This window comes from Sus scrofa, chromosome 14, assembly GCF_000003025.6.
Source record: "Sus scrofa isolate TJ Tabasco breed Duroc chromosome 14, Sscrofa11.1, whole genome shotgun sequence".
Taxonomy (NCBI): domain Eukaryota; kingdom Metazoa; phylum Chordata; class Mammalia; order Artiodactyla; family Suidae; genus Sus; species Sus scrofa.
In genome coordinates this window covers 135157549-135180625 of record NC_010456.5, presented here as the reverse complement: position 1 = coordinate 135180625, position 23077 = coordinate 135157549, and the positions used below count along the sequence as shown (strand labels likewise).

General features: G+C 48.2%; 1 protein-coding gene across 6 annotated transcripts in view; it reads left to right on the top strand.

Moving 5' to 3' along the window:
• The window catches only part of DHX32 (DEAH-box helicase 32 (putative)), a 54271-nt gene that overhangs the window by 16742 nt on the left and 14452 nt on the right, over window positions 1–23077 (top strand). For all 6 annotated transcript variants that reach the window (XM_001926580.6, XM_005671562.3, XM_021072596.1 and 3 more), the window contains 3 exons: window positions 10479–10672; window positions 16796–17168; window positions 21725–21970. In XM_001926580.6, the coding sequence (XP_001926615.2) occupies window positions 10479–10672; window positions 16796–17168; window positions 21725–21970 (813 nt within the window). The remainder of the gene's footprint in view (window positions 1–10478; window positions 10673–16795; window positions 17169–21724; window positions 21971–23077) is intronic.

Sequence of the window (23077 nt, the reverse complement as noted above, 5' to 3'; positions counted from 1 at the left end):
TATAGTTGATTTACAGTATTGTGCCGATTTCTGCTGTACAGCACGGTGAACTCAGTTATACGTATATATACATTCCTTTTTATAATCTTTTCCATCATAGTCTGTCCCAGGAGATTGCATATGGTTCCCTGTGCTGTACAGTAGGCCCTCATTGCTTACCCGTTCTAAATATTATAGTTTGCATCTGCTAACCCCAAACTCCCAGTCCATCCCTCTCCCTCTCCACCCTTCCGTGGCAACCACACATCTGTTCTCTATGTGGATCTGTTTCTGTTTCCTAGATAGATTCATTTGTGCCATGTTTTAGATTCCACATTCAAGTGATGTTATATGGTATTTGTCTTCCCCTTTCTGATTTACTTCACTTCAGTGTGATCATTTCTAGTTGCATCCGTATTGCTGCAAATGGCATTTTTTTTGTTCTTTTTGATGGCTGAGTAGTATTCCATTGCACATCTGTAGCACGTATTCTTTATCCAGTCCTCTGTTGATGAGCATTTCGGTTGTTTCCGTGTCTTGGCCATCGTAAATAGTGCTGCTGTGAACACAGAGGTGCATGTATCTTTGTGAATGACGGTTTTCTCTGGATATATGCCCAGGAGTGGGATTGCTGGATCATAGGCTAATTCTATTTTTAGTCTTCTGAGTCCTCCATATTCTTTTCCAAAATAGTTGTACCAACTTACGTTTCCACGAGCAGGGGAGGGTTCCCTTTTCTCCGTACCCTCTCCGGCGTTTATTGTTTGTAGCGTTTTAGCGACGACCATCCTGGCTAATGTGGGGACGTACAATCTCATTGTAGTTTTCATTTGTGTTTCTCTAATAATTAGTGACGTTGAGCATGTTTTCATGTGCCTTATATGTCTTCTTTGAAGAAATGTCTGTTTAGGTCTTCTGCCCATGTTTCAATTGGGTTGTTTGTTTTTTGTCGTTGAGTTGTATGGGTTGTTGGTGTATTTATTGTTGTTATATTTGAACTCGAGGTTTGGTTTGAGTGAGATTATTTTATTTTTAAATTGTAAAGGGAGCAATAAGTATTTTTATTATGAAATTCATGTATGGATTATTATAATGTAAGAATAAGAGTAGACGACAAAGACAATCTGATGGAACCGCTTCATTTTTCAGATGTTGAAGCTCTGGTCCAGAGGGATTTGGTAATTTGTCTTACTAATGTCCCATAACTTTCTGAGCTGGAATTCTAACTTTTTCCACCATATACATTTTTGATGTTTTTAATGACCTCTAACACTTTCTAAACGGAACTTGAGGAGAGGTGGAATGACAATAGGTGTTTTTTGGTTTTGTTTTTTTGTCTTTTTAGGGCTGCACTCGTGGCATATGGAGGTTCCCAGGCTAGCGGTCTAATCGGAGCTGTAGCTGCCAGCCTATACCACAGCCACAGCAGCGCCAGATCCGAGCCGCATCTGCAGCCTACATACACCACAGCTCATGGCAGTGCCGGATCCTTAACCCACTGAGCAAGGTCAGGGATCGAACCTGAAACCTCATGGTTCCTAGTCAGATTCGTTCTTGCTGTGCCACGACAAGAACTCCAATGGGTGTTCTTTTTTTATTGAATCTAATTTATAGCTTCCAATATTAAGGATTTATTCTGACTTACTATTTGTTATAATGAGTTGTTGCCACAGTGAATGATTTCAGTTTGTCGTAAGAAGCTAATGATGAAAGCTGAAGCAGTGTAATTTTTCTGGTTTCTGTGCACAAATGGCAAGTTAAAAATTATTTAAAGTTTTTATTTTGCAATGATTTCAGACTGGCAAAAAGTTGCAAAAAAATAGTACAAAGATTTTCTATATATAGTTCACCCACATTCCCCAGATGTTAACATTTAACCCCATTAGTTTTATCATTCTTTCTCTCTCTCCCTACACACACACACACACACACACACACACATACACACACACACACACAAACTTTTTTTTTATTCTGAACCTTTTAAGAGTGAGTTGAGACAGTTCCCGTTGTGGCTCCACAGGTTAAGAACCAGACTAGTACCCATGAGGATGCAGGTTCAATTCCTGGCCTCGCTCAGTGGGTTAAGGATCTGGCATTGCCTCAAGCTGCAGTGTAGTTCCCAAATGCAGTTCAGATCTGACGTTTCTGTGGCCGTGGCCTAGGCCTGCAGCTGCAGCTCCAGTTCAGCTCCTAGCCCGGGAACTTCTGTATGCCCCAGGTATGGCCCTAAGAAGAAAAATATTAATTAGTTAATTAAACTTAAAAAAAAAGAGCAAGTTGATGATATGCTACCCTTTGCCTCCATGTGCTTTAGCAACATCTGCAAGAACAAGGATATGCAGTAGAAAATTGACAGAGCACTATAACCAGCTATAATGGAAAAAATAAAGGATAGCCAAGATTTAATTAACTCAGAAATGTAATGTTGATATCTCATTGTTACCTAGTTTGTAGACATTTATATTTCATCAGTTTTCCCACTAAGAACTTTTTTTATTATTATTTTTTTTAGGGCTGCACCCACAGCATATGGAGGGTTCCAGGCTAGGGGTTGGATTGGAGCTACAGCTGCCGGCCTGCACCACAGCCACAGCAACACAGGATCCGAGCCACGTCTGTAACCTACACCATAGCTCATGGCAACGCTGGATCCTTAACCCACTGAGCGAGGCCAGGGATCGAACCCAAGTCCTCATGGATACTGGTCCGGCCTGTTACTGCTCAACCACAAGGGGAACGCCAGGACTTCTGTAATAACAGAAGAATTCTAGTCCAGAATCTAGTCCAAAGTTACATTGCACTTGCTTGTCTCTCCTCCTCCTAACCTTTGATCCGAAGCAGCCCCTCAGCCTCCCTGCCCTTCGCAACCCCAGCACTTTTTTTTTCTTTTGTCTTTTTTAGGGCTGCACCCACAGCATATGGAGGTTCCCAGGCTAAGGGTCTAATAGGAGCTGTAGCCCTGACCTACACCACACTCACGGCAATGCCGGATCCTTAACCCACTGATCGAGGCCAGCGATCCAACCCGCTACCTCACGGTTCCTCGTCAGATTGGTTTCCACTGCGCCACAACGGGAACTCCCCCAGCACCTTTTGCAGAGTGCAAGGTGGGCCTTTGGTACAACATCCTCGATCTGAGTCTGTCTGGTGTTTGCTTTGGATTCGATTCCGATTATGCATTTGTGGCAGGGAGACCACACGGGTGCGGTGGGTCCGCCTCAGGACAACGTGCCAGGATTTCTCCACGCCTGGTGGTGGTAAATTTCATAACTGGGTGAGACGGTGGCTGTCTTGATCTTTACTGTCAAGTTACCACCTTCCCATCACTTAAAAGACGTAGGGAGGCACCTTGAGGCTCTGGATGCTCCGCCTCGTGCTCCCAGCTGCTGCTCTTGGCACCTTGGGTGATTCTTAGCTTGTACGTGACTGCGTGGTGGTAACCAAATGGTGGTCTTTCTAATTCCAACAGTCCTTCCACATTGAAGACTTGGCATTTCTTCTGTAAAACCGAGCTTTTTCTTCTTCATTATTTATGTCAGTGTGGATTCATAAACTCTTATTTTTTTCTGTGGGTTAGGACTCATTACTAAGCCCACTTATTTTGTTGTTCAGTGTATCCTCTGGGAACCCCTTCAAGTGGCTTTTATGTCTTTTTGACGTCATTCTTTGAGCATTTCTTTCTTTCTGGCCCAGTAAGATGTTACAGCCCATCTAGCATGTTCCCTGTTCCAGTCTTGGAAACAGCCCTTTTTCTCAAGGAACCCTGGTCCCTTTTCGTGGAGAATTATATTTAAAAGCCAAGAACTGGGTACTTAGTGCCTGATGCCACTGGCTTATCATTGCTTCTGGCCCTCTCAGTGAGCAGGGCAAGGAGGTAAACGCGTGTGTATGCACACATCTCTCTACTCTGTAACTGTTTCTCCTTCTTTCTCTCCAGCTCTTTCAATTGCTTGCCTTTTTTCTATTTTTCTGTATTTCCTTCCCTATGTATATTTCTGCCGTGTGTGTGTGTGTGTGTGCGCGCACGCGCGCTTTTTAGGGCCACACCTGCAGCATATGGAGGTTCCTAGGCTAGGGGTCAAATCAGAGCTACAGCTGCCGGCCTGCACCACAGCCACGGTAATGCCAGATTTGAGCCGTGTCTGTGACCTACACCACAGCTCATGGCTACGCCGGGTCCTTAACCCACTGAGCAAGGCCAGGGATTGAACCTGCAACCTGATGGTTCCTAGTTGGATTCGTTAACCATTGAGCCACAACGGGAATTCCAACTTGGTTATTTTTTAAAGAGTTTCCACGACTATTTCTTTTTTCCTCCGAGTTTTAAACCTTTCAGAGAACAATCTGTCTTTAGACCCATACCTTCCAAAGAGGATGGCGACTGTTTAGCTGGATCCAAAAAATTCTTTTTCTCTTCGTGCAGATGGTACAAAGGCTATTTTGTGACGGCCCTCTGGAAAAGAGGGCAACCTTTCATGCATCTGTAGAGCCTTTTCTTATTATCTTTTTTGGGGCAGGTGTTTGAAAAAGCCTAAAAGAGAATCAAGTATTTTTAGAACTGTTTTACTTGTCCTTCTCTAGCTTTTGTCCTGAAATTTCCCATGAAACGGATGGGTTCTTGAGGTGAAGAAGCGTGACGTACCTGAGACTTAGCCTAAGTTAAGAAGCCGTGCGGTGTGGAATGTGCACTTTATTAACCGAGTCACTGACCCACCGTTTCCTCCTGGCAGAGTCTACCTGCGTTCACCCAGGATGTGTACAAATTATGATATCTGGGGACGTGGGACATTTAATCCCGGGGACCCACTCCTCGGGAATGTATTCTCATGTCCCGGTTCACGCCGCCGCCCTAGGGGCCCAGTCTGGCTTGGGCACCTCGAAGCAGTGCTGTTGTAGGGATTCCTGCCCTTGGGTGGACTGTGGTCCTTACGGCTCCTTTCCGCAGTGGATTCCAGGATGCTGGTACTTAAGTCAAAGTGAGTGCGTGGGACCTGGCCGCCGTGCCGGTGGTGGCCCAGGGGAGGGATCAGGCCGATCTGGGCAGACCAGGGATATCAGATGACGGCTTGGGGCCTTTGGGACCAGCCGGGGTTTAACTGTGGTGGCCGTCTCACAGTGACTTCCGTCTCGCGGCCTTACTGTGCAGCGGGCAGAGGGGGTGAATTGGTCTCTAGCGGTGGGGGAGGAGCAGGAGGGTCCACACTAGGGTGACCCGGTGGCCGTGCTCTTGCTGAGGCAGCAGCGACGAGACTGCAGGAGATGCCAGCGCTCTGCTGGCTCTGATCGGGATCTGGCCCCGTGCAGCCCTGGGCCCAGCCTGCCTGGAGCCGGGAGTGGAGCGTCTTGGCTCCACCTTCCGAATCTGTACACCTGAGCAAACCCCAGTTCCAAACTCGAGTTGCTGAAGCCTTGATGTCGATTCGATTCGGGTACCTCAGAGGACTCCTCTTACCTGCTCTCATGTCTGCGGATTGGCCGGAGGCCTGATGATTTGCTTTCGGGGAGGAGATAAGAGCCCAGAGCCAGTCACCGTCTACACTGACCCTGACCCCGCGCCCTGGAGTCGGTGGGGGCGGGCTCCTCCACCGAGGCTGTGGCCCCTCGAACCGCCTGCAAAATGGCCTTTAAAACTGGGTGGAGAGAAGGTGGAGAAACTGTTGGGGGAGCTCAGAAGGAAAGCCTTGGAAGTCGGGCTCTCCACCAGCGACAGTTTCTCCACCAAATAGGAAAGTGTGGGTGTTGTCTCGAGCCCTAACTCCTGGACACTGGTAAATAGGTTTGTTTCTTTCAGCGAAAAGAACAGTTTCCTGTTTTGTTCACCACATGGCCCAAGTTTTGCCAGGTGCTAAAGTGTGTTCTAGACGCCGGGGGAGGGGGAAGGGGCCCATCTTCCAAAGAGACACGAAGGTTTCTAGGCCGCTGGGCAGGAGGGTGAAAGGTCTGTTGGGACAAAGAAAAAGCCCCTCCCAGAGGAGGCTCGGAATCGGAGTGCGGAATGGTTCGGTATTTGGTATGCGCCTCCCTGTGAGGCTGTCCCTTCGTGTCCCTTGCAATTGTGACACGTCCCCCTTTCACAGCGTTTGCAGAACCATCGTTCGTGGCCAGTCCTTGGAGTTGGCGGAGGCGTCGGCCGTCACAGCGTCTTGGCTTTGCCGAGACTGACGCCGGAGATGCGCGCAGCACAGACATCGTAGGAACCGGGAGAGGCGATTCATACGTCGCCTTTTCGCTCAGAGACGACCCTTCCACTTTGCCTTAGCACCTCTTACGGTTGCTGGCCCGGGGGGAGGGATGGGTGCCGTTTGCGCGGCCTCCGCAGCTGGGGGTGACCTGGCTCAGCTTCTGCCTCGCCCGTGTCGGCAGACAGCCCTACGTTAACCCCACCAGGCGTGTGTTCCGCCTGTGGCCGGTTATTTTAACTGAAACGTGTCCAGATGATTTTCCTCGTCTCGGAGGAAGCGATCTGCTCGCGGTGGAGGCGCACGAGCGCACAGCGCCGACGGCTGGCTTGGTCTGGTCACTGCCCTGCCGGCCTCCGGGATGTTGAGGTCCTTTCGCACAGAGTTAACGCATCTGACATCGCAAAATTTGTTTAGATGAATAAGTAGAGATGAATGAGAGGCACTTAAAAAACAAAAGCAGAAGCTTGGGAGCATGGCCCATAATCCTTTGAATCGTGTGGAAGTCTAGAGTTTGAAAGCAGCTGTCCTGGACCTTAGAATAATAACCAGACTGAGTGTGTTGAGCTGTTTTTAGTAAAACTGGATGGTGTCATTTCAGCAGCAGTTCTAGCTCTGGAAATAGTGCCACCGTCACCCTAGCGCCGTCCTGCACGCTGCTGTTAGGCTCGAAAGAGCGGTAAGAAATGGTGGCTCTGAGAACCTCTTGGCTCCCATCACCACCTTTGTATAAAGATGCTCGGAAGCACCTGTGGCCTGGCAGACATTGAACTCGATGAGACATTGGAGGACTTGGGTCAGTTCTGGCTGTGCTGGTTACTGGCAGGATGACTGGGGCAGGTACCCCCTCCAAGGCTGTCCTGTGTGGCAGATGAGGCCGTGGCCCCCAAGCCGTCCAGAGATGCCTTAGCCCGAATTCCGGGGCTTCTGTTTGGATCTCTAGCTCTGGCCCCTCCCTTAGCTCCTGGCCTGTTTGCCGTTGATCCCAGGATGGCTCCACCTGGATGTCCTCCCGTCGGGATGACCTTCACCCTGACCCTGACCGCCTCCCTAACTCCCCCGAGGGTCCCCTCCCTCCCCCAAACTCTTCACCCCCTCCCAGAAGCTCTTTATGCTACTGTTTAGCTTCATTCATTCTTTGATTTGGTTTTACGTTAAGTTTCCACTTGTTGTCAATGATGCCGTTACCCAGTATTTTAAGTTAGAAATCTTAGACTGTTTGTTTCTTCTTGTGCATAGTCTGCTACTGGTCATTCCTGTTACTTGTCCCCCAGGCTCTGTCCTGAGCCCAAGCCTTTCTCTCCCTTGTTTTTGATCATTCTGATGTCTTCATCCCTCCATCCATCCAAATATTTATTATCCCTATCATGTGTCAGGTCTTCTATTAAGTATTGGGGGAATTAGGAACCACGCATGTCCAGCTTAAGGTTCTTTGAGTCTAGAACAGAGACGAAGATTCAAACAGTTTTAATACGATTTTTTTCACAAAAGTGGCGTTTGTGGTCTCAGATTGAGACCTAGATAGCCGACGGTGACGTGGAGGGAATCAAGTGAAAAAGTAAGGATTTGACAAGGATGAAAAAATTATCTGCTAGGGAGCGAGAGAGAAAATCTCTCCTGTGAAGCCCCGTTAGATGTGATTGGGAACAATTCAAGGTAGAGTTCAGGGGAATCATAGAATTTCAAAATATTTCTGGAAAGTATAGAAATTAATTTGTTCATGTAACAAATGTGTATTGAGTGACCTTTCTGGGATTATTTGGTGACAAGCCTCTTGACCTCTTCTCCCGGGGCTCATGAACCACTTTGCAGGAGGTGTGGGTCATGCCGGGGTCAGGGGTGGGGGTGGGGGTTACACTGCGGGGTCTCCTGCCCATGGGGGCAGGGCGCATCCCGGCTGAGCTTGCAGAGAAGACGACAGGGAGCTCAGCCTGGAAGGCAGGTCTCCTCCACTCAGCCTGCGGTACAGGAAACAGACGCTTCAAGAAATTGTGGTTTACAAACAGCACACTAGCGGCACACCCGGTCAAACTCTGGTGGTCACTGGGTACCTTGTCATTCCCTGTGGTGGGCCTTGATTCCACAGCTCCGGGGCCCCGTGTGTTAAATGCTCACCTTTCACAGGACAAAGTGGGCCTTGAGTAATAACTACTGATTCGTTTCCAAACTGTTGACAAGGCTGACACCTGTCTTAAAATAGAGGAACTGCAGTTACACTTTTAATACTGGGAATTTTCAGTCTATAGCAGGTGTTCATTTTGGAGTTAACTCATTCCTGGTAAGCTGTGCTTTTTTTTTTTCAGGTTATAGTACGTATTATAAGCTAAGAATTCCTGGAGTTCCCATCGTGGCTCAGTGGTTAACGAATCTGACTTAGGTTGCGGGTTCAATCCCTGGCCTCGCTCAGTGGGTTAAGGATCTGGCGTTACCATGAGCTGTGGTGTAGGTCACAGATGTGGCTCAGATCCTGTGTTGCTGTGGCTGTGGTGTAGGCCGGCAGTTACAGCTCCGATTCAACCCCTAGCCTGGGAACTTCCATATGCCGCAGGTACAGCCCTAAAAAGACAAAAAAAAAAAAAAAAGCTAAGAATTCCATGATGGGTCTAGTAAGTAGCAAATCTCAAGATAATTGAAAATTTTAAAACTTTAAAATACCTTAGAGCTACTTCAGTACACTCAGAATGATCTCTTTTTAAAATACATGTAACAGGGAGTTTCCGTTGTGGTGCAGTGGTTAATGAATCTGACTAGGAACCTTGAGGTTGCAGGTTCGATCCCTGGATCCTCAGTGGGTTAAGGATCCCGCGTTGCTGTGGCTGTAGTGTAGGCCGGTGGCTACAGCTCTGATTAGACCCCTAGCCTGGGAACCTCCATATGCCACGAGAGCGGCCCTAGAAAACACAAAAAAGTAAAATAAAATAAAATACATGTAACAAAGCATAACTTAATGGCAGTGCCTTAGGATTGCAGCATACAAATGAATTATGTACCTTTCTACTATAATAATTCTTACACATATGAACTTGATAAAATCACTTTATCCATAATACATTTTCAATAGAAGGATTTTAAAAATAAATGACCTAAGAGCAGTCTTGGAATTAACTCTTCAAATCTGGATGAATTGGTTGACCATCTCTCTGGGCTTATTTTCATTGTATTTAGATGATAAATGACAGTGTATTTAAGCTTTTATTGCCAGGGAAATGTTAAGTAGGCTTATCTGGTTATTTCGTTGTGATCGTTTAGATTTAACTGTAAATGTTTTAATTTTGAATCACTGTCTTTAATCTAAATGCTATTGAATATTTACATTGCTTAAAACATAATGGTTTTAAGCCAGAAGCCACATCTTTGATGGTGCTTTCTTGTAACCAGAAGGAAAATAATAATAAATACATTAATCTTTTCAGAATAGCTGGGGTTTAAAGAAAATTTTTTTCTTTGTCTTTTATTTATATCTGCCTTTTTTTCATCTGGGAGTCCAACTTTCACAGTCTTTGCTAACTCCTGGTTTTTTTTTTTTAATTTTAATTAAAGTATAGTTGGAGTTCCGTCATGGCGCAGTGGAAACGAATCCGACTTGGAACCATGAGGTTGCGGGTTCGATCCCTGGCCTCGCTCAGTGGGTTAAGAATCTGGTTTTGCCTGTGAGCTGTGGTGTAGGTTGCAGACACAGCTTGGATCTGGCATTGCTGTGGCTGTGGTGTAGGCCTGCGGCTACAGTTCCAATTAGACCCCTAGCCTGGGAACCTCCATGTGCTGCGGGTGCAGCCCTAAAAAGACAAAAAGACAAAAAAAAAAAAAAAAAAAACAAATAAAGTATAGTTGATATACAATGTTCTGTCATATTCTTTTTTTGTTTGTTTTGTTTTTGTTTTTTAGGGCAGCACTTGAGGCACATGGAGGTTCCCAGGCTAGGGGTGGAATCGGAGCTGCAGCTGCCGGCCTACACCACAGCCACAGCAATGCAGGATCTGAACTGCGTCTGTGACCTACACCACAGCTCACGGCAACGCTGGGTCCTTAACCCACTGAGCGAGGCCAGGGATCAAACCCACGTTCTCATGGATACTAGTTGGATCTGTTTCCACTGTGCCACATCGGGAACTCCCTCTTCTGTCAGATGTTTAACTTTATTTACTAGTAATAACATAATTTGCTTCGTTTCACTAAGATATAATACAGATATAATACAGTCTACTGTGGCTTCATTGGCGCAAGAAAAAGATCAGGAATGCGGTGAACCCCTGGGGTGGTGGTGGTGGTGGTGTTTTCCCAGCGGGGCTGATCCTGTCTCCTTTGTCCCCGTTCAAGGTTCCTCAGTGGTGTGCCGAGTACTGCCTTTCCATCCACTACCAGCACGGGGGCGTGGTGTGCACACAGGTCCATAAGCAGACCGCGGTCCAGCTCGCCCTCCGAGTGGCGGACGAAATGGATGTTAACATTGGCCATGAAGTCGGCTACGTGATTCCCTTTGAGAACTGCTGCACCAGTGAAACGATCCTGAGGTTGGTCTGGGGATTGCATCTGCCTCGGCCCTGCCTGGTGACTCCTGGCTTGTCTTCTGCCATCCTTTGCTTTAAGCATCTGTGACGTGCAGCAGTGACGGGTCTCTCTGTCCCCGGCCTGACGTGCACTGTTGTTTTCCCACCTGGGCACCCCCAGGGTTCCTGGTCTAAACGCTTTCCATATCTCCCCATTAATCCTCCGGAAAAAAGTCACAGCCTGTTAGGTTGGCCCCAGAGCTTCAAGCTGTGCTTCTGGAGCTCCTCACGACGGGTCCATGTGAGTTGTCAGCGTGCCAGCTGCGTGGACCCTCAGGCTCTCCGTCTGCCACGTGCCTTCCCTCTGCTGGGAGTGTCTGTGCCTCTTCCAGGCTTGGCCACGCCCTCTCATCATGCAGGATCCGGGGCGAGGTCACCTGATCCAGGATTCCTCCCCTGACCCGCCCATGGTGTAAACTGGAGAACAGGGCCAGGCTCGAAAACTTGGGGTCAGCCTTCATCGTGGCAGAGTGTCGGTCGCTGCTTTTCCAAGTCCTCTCTCCAGGTTCCTAGAGGTTCCCAGGAGCCGTCTCCGGCTACCATGGGTTGTGAGAAAAAGACACCCTTTTGTCTATTTCTAGCTTCATTGTGAGATTTCCCATTGTGTAAAACAGTGGGCTTAACAGAAGGAGAAAGAAAGGAAAAAACAGGGAAAAAATCACTGCCCTGGGCCAGTTTCTCAAGCAGTTTTCTCTCCTAGCCTTCATGGAAGGTGGGAGTCTTAGGGCACCTCCAGGAAATGGTCCGAGCTGCCCATCCCAGGGGCTTCAGCCACCCACCCAAGGTCTGGGGAGACAGTCTCTTGGCAGCAGTGTGTCTGCACCGCGGGGCACCCCAGCCTGCTGGGGCCTCCGTGGGGACGCCCTGCCCTGGTGTTGCAGGGTGCGGTTGCATTGGGTAGCGCAGTATCTCGGGGATGGTTTTTGTGTCCTCGAATCCCCAGCGTCTGACATGCTTGTCCCATCAGAGGACGTTCAGCACATGTGCCAACAGAAGGGAAGGCAGGTGCCAGGTCCAGCCAGCCGCTGCCAGCTCTGGGCAGCTCCTCTCCCATTCGGAACGCCCGTAGGACTCATTCGATGTGTGTGTACTAAGCTGCTTTCCCTCAAATGTTTATCTTCACAAAAAGAAAGCATCAGTCTTTGGGGCTGGTGTGAAGCCATAGGGAATCTCTTGATCAGCAGAAGTGCGACTGGAGCTTCTTGAAGATGTGTAACCTTCTGCTGTTACAGCCGTGGTGTCCCTGAGTCATTGTATTGATCTGTTTTTATAAATTATTTATTATGCAGCTGGTCCATGAGCGACACAAAGAAAAACACTCTCCACTTTGTGGGACGCACAAACTAATCGAAGAGCTGAGGGACAGGGCGGCTCTTCATCCTTTCAGTTTTGACGTGGCCTCTCGCGTGGGCACCGCTTTAATTACAGGATGGCTCTGACTAGGTTCTAAAGCTAATTATGTATTTTCATATCTTGAGTGCCATCTAAACTTTAGAAACCTTTTGAAAAGGACTCTTGGATATAGTCAGTTTTTTTTTTTTTTTTTTTTTTTTTGTCTTTTGTCTTTTTTGTTGTTGTTGTTGTTGTTATTGTTGCTATTTCTTGGGCCGCTCCCGCGGCATATGGAGGTTCCCAGGCTAGGGGTTGAATCGGAGCTGTAGCCACCGGCCTACGCCAGAGCCACAGCAACGCAGGATCTGAGCCGCGTCTGCAACCTACACCACAGCTCACGGCAACGCTGGATCGTTAACCCACTGAGCAAGGGCAGGGATGGAACCCGCAACCTCATGGTTCCTAGTCGGATTCGTTAACCACTGCGCCACGATGGGAACTCCGATATAGTCAGTTTTTAAAGGAAATCTTACAATGGTTTTTTCTTATTAATATGATCAAGTGTGCAGATACAGAACATTTTTTAGGAGTTCCCATTGTGATTCAGTGGACTAGCATCCATGAGGACGCAGGTTTGATCCCTGGCCCCGTTCAGTGGGTCCAGGATCCTCTGTTGCCGTGAGCTGAGCTGTGATGTCGTTTGCAGATGTGGCTTGGATCTGGCATTGCCCTGGTGTGGTGTAGGCCGGTGGCTACAACTCCAATTTGACCCCTGGTCTGGGAACCTCTGTAAGCCACCAGTGCGGCCCTAGAAAGACAGAATTTTTTAGAAAGTTATAGAGATAAATAATTGTGGAGAAATCCAGTGATGTCAGAGGAGGTCAGAGACACAGCTCAGCTCTCAAACGCCTGTTCCGTACGGGGCTCGGCTTCCATGTGACGGCCTTGAGGTGGAAACCCCGCGGGCTTTCGGTCCTGACAGCCAAAGGGAGGCCTGCAGTTTTACAGAGATTCGTTCAGCTCTTCTGTGCACATAACTTTCCTTTCTTAATAGAGAAAGTAGCCTCGCGGTCAGGGGGAGGCTGAGGCACGAGGGCTTGGGAGGCCGAGGGAGCGAGCCGCCCGCTGCAGGTGCTCTTTCCCTTCCGCTTCCGCTCCACCGGCTGCCGGGCCCTCTCCTCGTCCTGTCACTTCACTTTGTAGTCACTGTAGCTGCTGGGACGCCTGTCACCCGGCCACCCCCACCCAGTGCAGCGTCCACAGATACTCTGATTGCTGCTCACGGGGTTTGAACCCCAGCAAAGGCCCACACGGGTGAAAAGCCCTGTATGATGCAAGGATGTTGTTTTCCTCCGGGTGCTCTGTGCTCCCAAGAGGAGGTGGCAGGGCTGTAAGGGGAGTGTCTCTGCCACCCACCCCCTGTGGCCTTGCACGAGCCCCCAGCCTCCATGTGCCCGCCTCCCCGTTTGTGAAACGGGCTGTTGCGAGGATGCGGTGAGCTGTTGCGTGTGGCTGTGCCTGGAAGTCCTGTCACACGTGAGTAGTGGTGACAAAGGTACGGTCCAGCCACCCATTTCTCTGGAGACCCAGGTTGGCTGTGATTTTTGGTAAGCTCAGATTGCAAAGCTGTTTTAAATATGAGGAGCTAAGGGTAGCTCTTGATTATGGAAGGCAGTGTGGTGGGTTTCATGTTGTCTTTTCCATTTTCTTTGTAACTAGCATCTACTCTATGGGGCACATAGTAGACACTCAGTAAATAGCATCTTTTGCCACTAGCATTTTTCTGGATGCATAGGACAACTTAGTTCCTCTTTAAGCTTTTTTTCTGGCCTTTTTCAAAACAGTGGACACCTGAATATTATGTACCTATTCTTTCCGAACTAGATATCACAGTGTCTTGTCGAAGTGACACATAAATTTCAACAAATTGGACCCTCTAGAGCAAAGATTTTTTAAAAAATTACTCAAGTGTTTATTTAAGGTCAAATTCAATACATATAATTTTAAAACATATTAATACAACTTTCCTGAGAGTTCCCTGGCGGCGCAGTGGCTTAAGGATCCGGTGTTGTCACTTCTGTGGCACAGGTTCAGTCCCTGGCCCTGGAACTTCCTCGTGCCTTGGGCTCAGCCCAAAAAAATAAATAAATAGAAAATAATAAAGTAAAACTTTCCTGTATTTTATTGTGTTCTTAAGGAATACAAAATGGAATTTAAAAGAAGAATTTAAATACAAATAAGAATTTAAAATAGAAATTACATTTCCAAACTCTAGCCTTTTCTTTTTTTTTTTTTTTTTACATAGTTATCAGGAGCAGCGTTTTTTTAAAGCGCTGTACATGTAATCTTATTAAAGGAAAGGCAAGAAATAGACTCTCTGTCTGAGGTAGAAAACTGAAGGTTTGTGCAGTCAGTTTTAGGACTGGTCCTTAGTGTTGGGTTTACCATCTGGAAGGCCAGGCCTTGTCTGCTGAGCCTCATGGAGTTTTAAGTGAGTCACATCTTCTCTCCTTTTCATTAAGCCTGGATGTGTTTATATAATATTCAGACCCCTCCACCTGGCAGAGAGGGAGTCTTTCATCCTGTCGGGTCAGTGCTTTGATGAGTTTTGCTGAGGAAGGAATAAAGATTTCATTTCTAGTACGAAGGAAAGAGCAGAGATGAAAAAACTTGTTTTCAGACAAGAGCCAGTCGTAACTGGTATCATTATGTCATACGAGTGAACCTCGGCGAAAGAGGACCAGAAACTAGACTGTGGGTGCATTTCTGTTTGTTTGCATTTTGCACCATATAGAATACTGTAGTACTGAGCATATTTTCTGTCTCAGGTTTGAGGAAAGGAGTAATCAGCAGTTTATCACCACTGATTTGGTAAGACTCAGAGTGAGAACAAATACAGGGGGAAGGCAGAGGGCAAGGGTTCTGATCTCTTAAAGGGGCGCAGAGAACATGGCTCTGTCGCCAGTCCCTGGCAGCCAGGGGGGCGGTCTTTGTAATCTGACGGTGCGGCGAAATGCAGTAGATATTCAGACTTCCGTCTTGCCTCTCTCTGGCTCTGTGATCGTCAGCAGGACCTTATAAATACTGAGAGAGTAATATCTCCCTTGAAGATTTATTCCACAGGTTAAATGAGAACTGCTTATTGCACCAGCACAGCTTAATAAATGTTTTCTCCTTCCTTTTCTTTATTCCTTGGGAAGGGTTGATTGAGGACTGTATCAGGGTCCCCAAGACCACCCCCAGGTTTGATGATTTGCTAGGAGGACTCATAGGATGCAGCATGTAGTTAACCCACAGCTCAGAGTGACTGCAGGGAAAGGACACAAGCCCCCATCAGCAGAGGCCCCATGGGGCGCAGGGCGAGGTCCAGAGGGATCCAGGCCCAGGCCGCCGAGAGCCCCGCCACTGGACTCTCCTAGGACGCGCTTAGTCCTCCGGCAGCGCACTGTGACAGCGAGTGTGAAATGCTGTCCTGCCAGGGAAGTCACTAGAGACTCTGTGCCCCGGGCTGGTCACACCAGGCCCTCTGCCTCTGTGTTCCAAACTTCCAGATCCACAGAAGGAAAGCAGGTTAGACGCATTGTGAGACCATGGTATAGACAGCAAACCTCAGCCCTGGGGACAGTGAGAACCCTCCCAGATCAAAGTTCCCACGTGCCGGCCAAGGGCCAGCCTTGCAAACAGGCTTTCTGTTTTATTTTATTTTATGTTATTTTATTTACTTATTTACTTTTTTTTAGGGCTACACTAGCAGCATATGCAAGTTCCTGGGCTAGGGGTCGAATCAGAGCCGCAGCTTGCGGCAGTGCTGCATCCTTAACCCACTGAGCAAGGCCAGGGATCTAACTTGCATCTTCATGGACATTTTGTCAGGTTCTTAACCCACTGAGCCACAATAGGAACTCCCAAGCAGACTTTTTTAAGAATAGCAGTTTCAAACCTGCCATAGACAGGAACAAGTAAGTACCTAGAATGGGCAGAAAACTTGCAGGATTGGTTTCCTCAAGGAATAATACGGGTAAATGTGTAAGTAGTGTCAGAAAGAGGATGTTTGCATGGTGGCGGGTGACTAACAGGTGCTTATTTTTACTATTGCTTTTCATTAAAGACATCCCAAGAAGTGCTGGAGAATTCCATTGATGTCACCAATGACCCTTTCCTCCTCCAGGAAAGCGGGCCAGTTTGCGTGCTGCCCTCAAATAAGTGGTTACTTTTTAGATGCTTTTTTGTGGTTATGATTTGGGTGCTATTTCAGGCTGGTTGATGCTGACACCTTGGTGACATCATTTGCCACCAACAGAGTCCTCCCAGTGGACTCAGCGGGCCATGAGCCTGAGCCAGGACGGTCCCTTTTGTATCCTTTCCTTGAAGGTGTGTGACTCGAAATAGTCTCCTGCCAAGAATATTTTGCTAAATTTCTGTTTTGTTTAAAAAGGTCGGGGCAGATGTTAAATGTGGTCCCCTGTTAATGTCTGTGATAAACATTCAAGGCAGAGGTCCGTAACCTAGGGTTCAGCAATGGACTTTAGAGGGTCTGTGAACATAGGCAAACTGTGTTTGAAATGTGTTTATGGGTATTTTTCTATTTCGAAGGTCTGTAGGGTTTATCAGCTTAAAGGACTCTTGGCCCCCATAAAGATTTAAGTGCCTGATGTAGACAGTGGACATGGGAAAGGCGTTTCTGTTGTTCATGTTAGGAGGTTTTGGTCTGATTTTTCATGGGCGTATTCTAACTTCGCTGTTTCTTCTTTGTAGGTATTGTACTGATGACATGTTGCAAAGAGAAATGATGTCCAATCCTTTCTTGGGTAGCTATGGGGTCATCATCTTAGACGATGTTCAGGAAAGAAGCATCGCCACGGATGTGTTGCTGGGACTGCTTAAAGACGTGTTACTGGCGAGACCAGAACTGAAGCTCATAATTAACTCCTCGCCTCACCTGATCAGCACACTCAGTTCTTACTATGGCAACGTGCCTCTCATAGAAGTGACCAGTAAGCGCCCTGTGGAGGTGGTGTACCTGAGCGGGGCTCAGAAGGAGGCTTTGGAGGCTGTTTTACGCCTTATCTTCGAAATTCACCACTCGGGTGAGGAAGGGGACATTGTAGTCTTTCTGGCCTGTGAACAAGTAAGTCAGTAATACTCTGACCTAAGAGGATGATAAGGGTACTTACTGGAAACCTTTGAACCTTGCTGGGAGGCTTTAACAGCTAACCTCCAGGGTTCAGTTTGCTAAGGAACTGTTTAAATACTTGATTCCGTCCCACCTCATTTCTGTACACACTAGAAGAGGCCTCGATTTCGAGTACGTAGAGCCTGTGCTAAGAGGGGAGCAAGGACATGGTGCTGAAAGCACAGGCTCCTCGGGAGCACAGGATGGGCGGCCTCCGAGGAGTTTCTAGGGGTGACCCCCAGAGCGGACCGCCTTCCCCCAGACGCAGGCCCGATCCTGGGCTGCCCCGAAGGTTTGCTGTGCGTTGTCTTGGGTAGAAGATCACACCAATTCCTTGCACCCTCGGGCTGCCTCCCTCGTGGCAGGAGCACGTGTGGAGCCGCAGAGCAGAGCCTCAGGGCTCGGCATGGAGTCAGGAAGCCAAAAAGTGCCCGCAGCGTTCCTACAGTGGGCAGTGGAGGACTAGGCCAGAAGGCCAGAGATCCCTCCACTGGGCCTCCTTTCCTTAAAAAGATGAGTGAAGGAAATCTTAACTTGGGCACTTGAAAATGTCTTTTCAGGAGTTCCCGTCGTGGCGCAGTGGGTAACGAATCCGACTAGGAACCATGAGGTTGCGGGTTCAATCCCTGGCCTTGCTCAGTGGGTTAAGGATCCGGCGTTGCCGTGAGCTGTGGTGTAGGCTGATGGCTACAGCTCCGATTCGACCCCTAGCCTGGGAAGCTCCCTGTGCCGCGGGAGCGGCCCTGGAAAAGGCAAAAAGACAAAAAAAGAAAAAGTCTTTTCAGAACAGCCGTTGGAATGTACACCCGAGCGACTGTGATTGCTCTTACAGCAGCAGGGGCCGTTTGAGGTTGTGTCTTTTAATGGGTTACCCTGGCCCTGCTTCCCTCTTCCCTGCTCTGCTGGCCAAACCTAAAAGTCCCCAGACTCTCAAGAGTGAAACCTGTCTTCCTAGAGACGAATTTCCTGGCCCTTTTCCCTTCCCCATCATCTCAGAGTGAAAGCACCGGCGCCACGACCCACTTACGTGGGGAATCCAGTGATTAAGCGGAAACCAGAGGGAAACCGTTTGGCAGTGGCCGAGCCGCCAGCTGAACCAGACCCCGTGGCTCAGCTCTGTATCGGAGCCTTTCCTCCGGTCTTCACACGCTTCCAGCAGCACCTTCAGAAGCATCTCTTCTGCTTTATATTCGAAGCATGAAGGATTCTTTAGCTTCGGGAACTTTAGACGATGTAGTCACAACTTCAGTTTTATCTGTTTCCATAAAGAAAGCAATTTAGAATCTCAGACGATAACTCCGGCATGTTTATCCATTTTTCATGTATGGATTATACGCCGTTTCCTGAATAGTAAATCTTCTGCCTATTACAGTGATTTATTCTGTGATCCTTCGCTAATGCCGCACGATTCAGCATATGCAGGAAGGTCCTGAGGGAAGTAGGAAAGCGATTAAGGAGACAGGAGGGGGACGGAGGGAGACAGTTAGGGGGCCTCAGAGTGAGCGGGTGAGGCCTGAGGAAGGGAGGGAGGCAGAACCCGACGTCTAGAGCATTGGAAGCTGGCGTTCCCGGCCTGTGTCATTACGACGGATGGGACCGGTTGTCATCTTTCAAGTCAGTAAGCAAAAATCCCAGAGTGGGGTTTTGAAAAATAAAGCTCCTAGCAGATTTGAGGGTAGCAGGTGATCTACTTGAAGATTCTCACAAGTTTCACACACGCGGTAGTTACGGGCGTCGTGACTTGTGAATGTCAGACTTACCCAGGACACTCGCGACAACGGTCAGATTCAGGGCTTAGCGAGCTCTGGAGGTCAGACCAGAAAGACCCTGCCTGTTAAGAAACCGTCAGCCTGGCGGAGTCTTGAGGTCACCACCGTGATGGTGCATGGAAAGCGAGGGGCGGGTTCTGTCGTGCTGAGCCCCTGAGAGGGACTCGTGGTTTGGCTGGTGCTGCCGCCGTGGCCCGGGTCCAGCCCGGGGCTCCCCGAGGGCTGGGCGGCAGGGCTGCTGGCTAGAGCCCGCCTTGGCTGGAGCCGGTTTTTACCCTGGCAACTCAGCCCCCAGATCCCTGGGTGTCATCGGGTGTCCTCTTCCCCACCTACCACCACCTGCCAGCCAAACACAGCTCAGCGTCCTGGGGGGCGTTTTTCTTTTCGACGTCTTCTGTCGGGGCTGGCATGGAGACCCTCCGGTGACCTTGGAATTTGTCTTTTGGAGAATGTGGTCTTGCTCTGGCGTCACTGACGCCAGTCGTCAGTCGCTTCTCCCCGTGCTGTTTGAAGCTCTCTTGATTTCTTTATGAAATCTGAAAATCTGCCTTAGTAATTTAATGTCACATGAGGACAAACCCAGGCAGTCGAACAGAAATGTGCTAATTGTCATTTTTGCCCCAAGACATCATTTTATATGTGCAGAAATACCTTCAAACATCTCGGTTTGGTGAGCACTGGGGGCCCCGTGTTTGCTCACTTAATGCCTCGCATCAGCCACATGCTCCCCCCGGGCCCTGTACTGAGTGGAGCCCTGGAGCCCTGCAGGCTTGCAGTGTATTGTTCCTGATGACTTAGCCACTTTTAAAAAATTATCATTTCTTTTCCTTTTTGGCCACAGCAGGTAGCAGCTTGATGTGGGCTTTCAATTCCAGACCAGGGATTGAACTTGGGCCACAGCAGTGAAGGCACTGAATCCAACCACTAGAAAACCTGGGAACGCCACGTAGCCACCTTTTAACCTAGACAAAAAGAAATAAATTAAGTAGAAAACAAATGACAGTTGATGGTACAGTCCCGCCAGACTGTCAGGCAGCTGCAAGCCATCACCAGGAAAGTGCTCGTAGGTTGAAGACTGTCCTGGGACGTGTTCCGTCCAGTGGTGGCCCTTTCGTTCTGGAGGAGCTACAGACCCTCCTCCAGTTCGGGTTGCTGTGTGTCCTTAGCTTTGCGGGTCATTGTAGGAGAGGCCCACGTACGTGAGTGCCCCGTACACCTTGCACAAGAAGGAAAAGAGGAAACAGTTTGAGGCTCAAGATAAACATCATTGGCACTTTTTACAGTTCTCAAGATTATGGCATCAGAGCGTCTATCGGCCGAGCTTGAGTCCAAACTCTATGGCAGTGTCCGTTGCGATTTCGCTCCTCTTTTTCCCTTTTAAAGATTTTAAAAGCCCCCCCCCCCATTTGGAACAAAATTCAACATGAGAACCCCCCCACAACTAAAAAGTTTTAGCAACTGGAAGCAGATAAAAAATAAGTGGCCCAAATTCTAAGAGAATAAGGATGATTTCAGTGCAACTTAAAGGTTTGTTTTGGCTTTGGCTTTTTTTTTTTTTTTTTTTTAGGCCCGCACCCACAGCACATGAAGGTTCCCAGGCTAGGGGTCTAATTGGAGCTGCAGCTGCTGACCTACACCACAGCCACAGAAATGCCAGATCCCCAACCCACTGAGCAAGGCCAGGGATCGAACCCTCGACCTCATGGTTCCTAGTCGGATTTGTTTCCCCTGCACCGCAACGGGAACTCCTTGAACGTTTGTTTTGATTGACAGTTTGTGAGCCGGCTTCTGGCTTCGAGCCTCCTCCCCCAGCTGCAGGGTGGCTGTTGAGGGTGGAATAGCATGGGTGGAAGTGCCACCGGGAGGACCATGTCCCTCCAAGGCTCGGCGCAGGGAGACGCAGCTCAAGGACTCATTCTCCTCCCGGGAAATTTCTAAGCTTTGCTCACATAAAATGATGATGTGATTAGAGTGATTTTTTTAAAAATGAAGGAAATAGTTTTTATTTGATTATTCCAATTGGCAGGTTTTCATTGGTTACAATCCATCGTCCTGCTCTTTGCTTGGTTAGAAAATCAGCCCCAAGCAAACCAGTTCCATGCAGAAGAGGCAGGTGCGAGCAGGAGAACGTACCTGGGTAACTGCTCTGTGGGCCAGCAGGCGGCCCCTGCCCTCCATGCTGGGGGCCCCTCGGCAGTTCCGGGGCAACTTTCAAATAGCGCACCCCAGGTCTCGCTACTTTTCTAGGCAGATCTGTCCACCTACAAAGCCCTTGAGTTAGTTCAATCCCATTCTTCGGGTACTTTTATTGGAAATTGTTCTGTAATTCTTAGTTCTGCCACCCTCAGAGCACAACGAGTTATCATCACTGATGTGAGAATAACCTTTGTGCACCTGTCGTGGCTAATGGGTGTGAGAAATTGCATCAAGCTAGGGCAATAGCAGGATACATGCACAAAAGCAAAAACAGTACATTTCACAAGAGGAAGACCATTTTGGACTAAATGCAATGAAATTGTTTATAAGTTATATGTAACTTCCCCAAAGACATGTTCTCACACTGTGAGATACTCTTTTTGTACTCAGAGATACTCGTAGGCAACAACATAAGCATTTCTTTCCCTCTCTGCGTTACGCAGCTTTTGCCTGTGGGTTTTATGTAATTTGGACATTTCTTTCTAAAGTAGTGAAGTGTTTTGTAATGTACTCTATTCTCATGGATGATGTTGTCTTTCACTTTAGGATATTGAAAAGGCTTATGAAATTGTCTGTCAGGAAGGCGCTAACTTAAACCCAGATCTTGGAGAGCTGGTGGTGGTTCCTTTGTATCCAAAAGAGAAATGTGCGTTGTTCAAGCCAAATGATGAAGCAGAAAAAAGATGCCAAGTTTATCAGAGACGAGTGGTGTTAACTGCAAGCTCTGGAGAGTCTTTGATCTGGAGCAACACAGTCAGATTTGTCATTGATGTGGGCGTGGAGAGAAGAAAGGTAATTATTATGGAGTAGGTTAAAGGGGCTGCTGGTAACTGCCGGGCTCCTACCTAGTGACCAGCAAGGAGGGATGCGTCGCACTTGGGGGTTCTCTGGACCGTGCGCGAGGACTGTTGCATCTTGACCCCCTGTGGCTGCCTTTCATTAGCGGGTCGGTGACCTGGAAAGGGATGGCTTGAGATACCAGAGGAAAAGGTTTGAAGGAGAGACAAATAGTAAAGCAAATTCTCTGACTCCTGAACTCACCTTTTCCTCTGTACATCTCCCACTTGGGTGTTTTCGGTAGGCCCTGCGTCAAAGTAGGTAGTGCCTTCCCCCAGCTGCTTCACTAGGAATTAGTTTCAGGAACACTGACTTTAGTTTTAGCTGAGTTTGGCTTTATAGTTGCCAGGATAAAATTCCATCCTAACTTTTTCAAATACACGTTTATTTTTATCACTATCTTTAAATTAAAAATTAGGAAGAATGGAAATAGGCTATCTCAAACTTTCAAAGACAGTGGTATGTCAGAAATCATAGCGTTTAAACTGAAACGAGCCTGCCCAGGGTTGATCCTCTTACTCTTCTGAGGTGTGCGTAGCTTTTATCCCTCCAGGAAGCTGTTTCTCCTGAATGGCCTTGATCCCGTGAGAAGAGCAGCTCCAACCAGGAGGAAGCTTCCCTTGGAACCAGTGTGGGTTGATCTTACTGAATCAGTCCACCATTCAGAGAACCCAGGGCTGTTACTTACCTTTAAACACATGTAAGAGGAGTTCCCGTCATGGCTCAGCGGTTCACGAATCTGACGAGCATCCATGAGGATGCAGGTTCAATCCATGGCCTTGCTCAGCAGATTAAGGATCTGGCGTTGCCCTGAGCTGTGGTGTAGGTCGCAGACGCGGCTTGGATCTGGCGTTGCTGTGGCTGTGGTGTAGGCCGGCAGCTGTAGCTCGCTTTCGACCCCTAGCCTGGGAACCTCCATGTGCCACAGGTGCACCCTAAAAAAAATGAAACATGCATAAGAAGTCCCTGTTCGTGCCAGCTGCAATTTTTGGTTTTGTGTGTGTGTGTGTGTGTGTGTGTGTGTGTGTGTCTTTTTGCCATTTCTTGGGCTGCTCCTGCGGC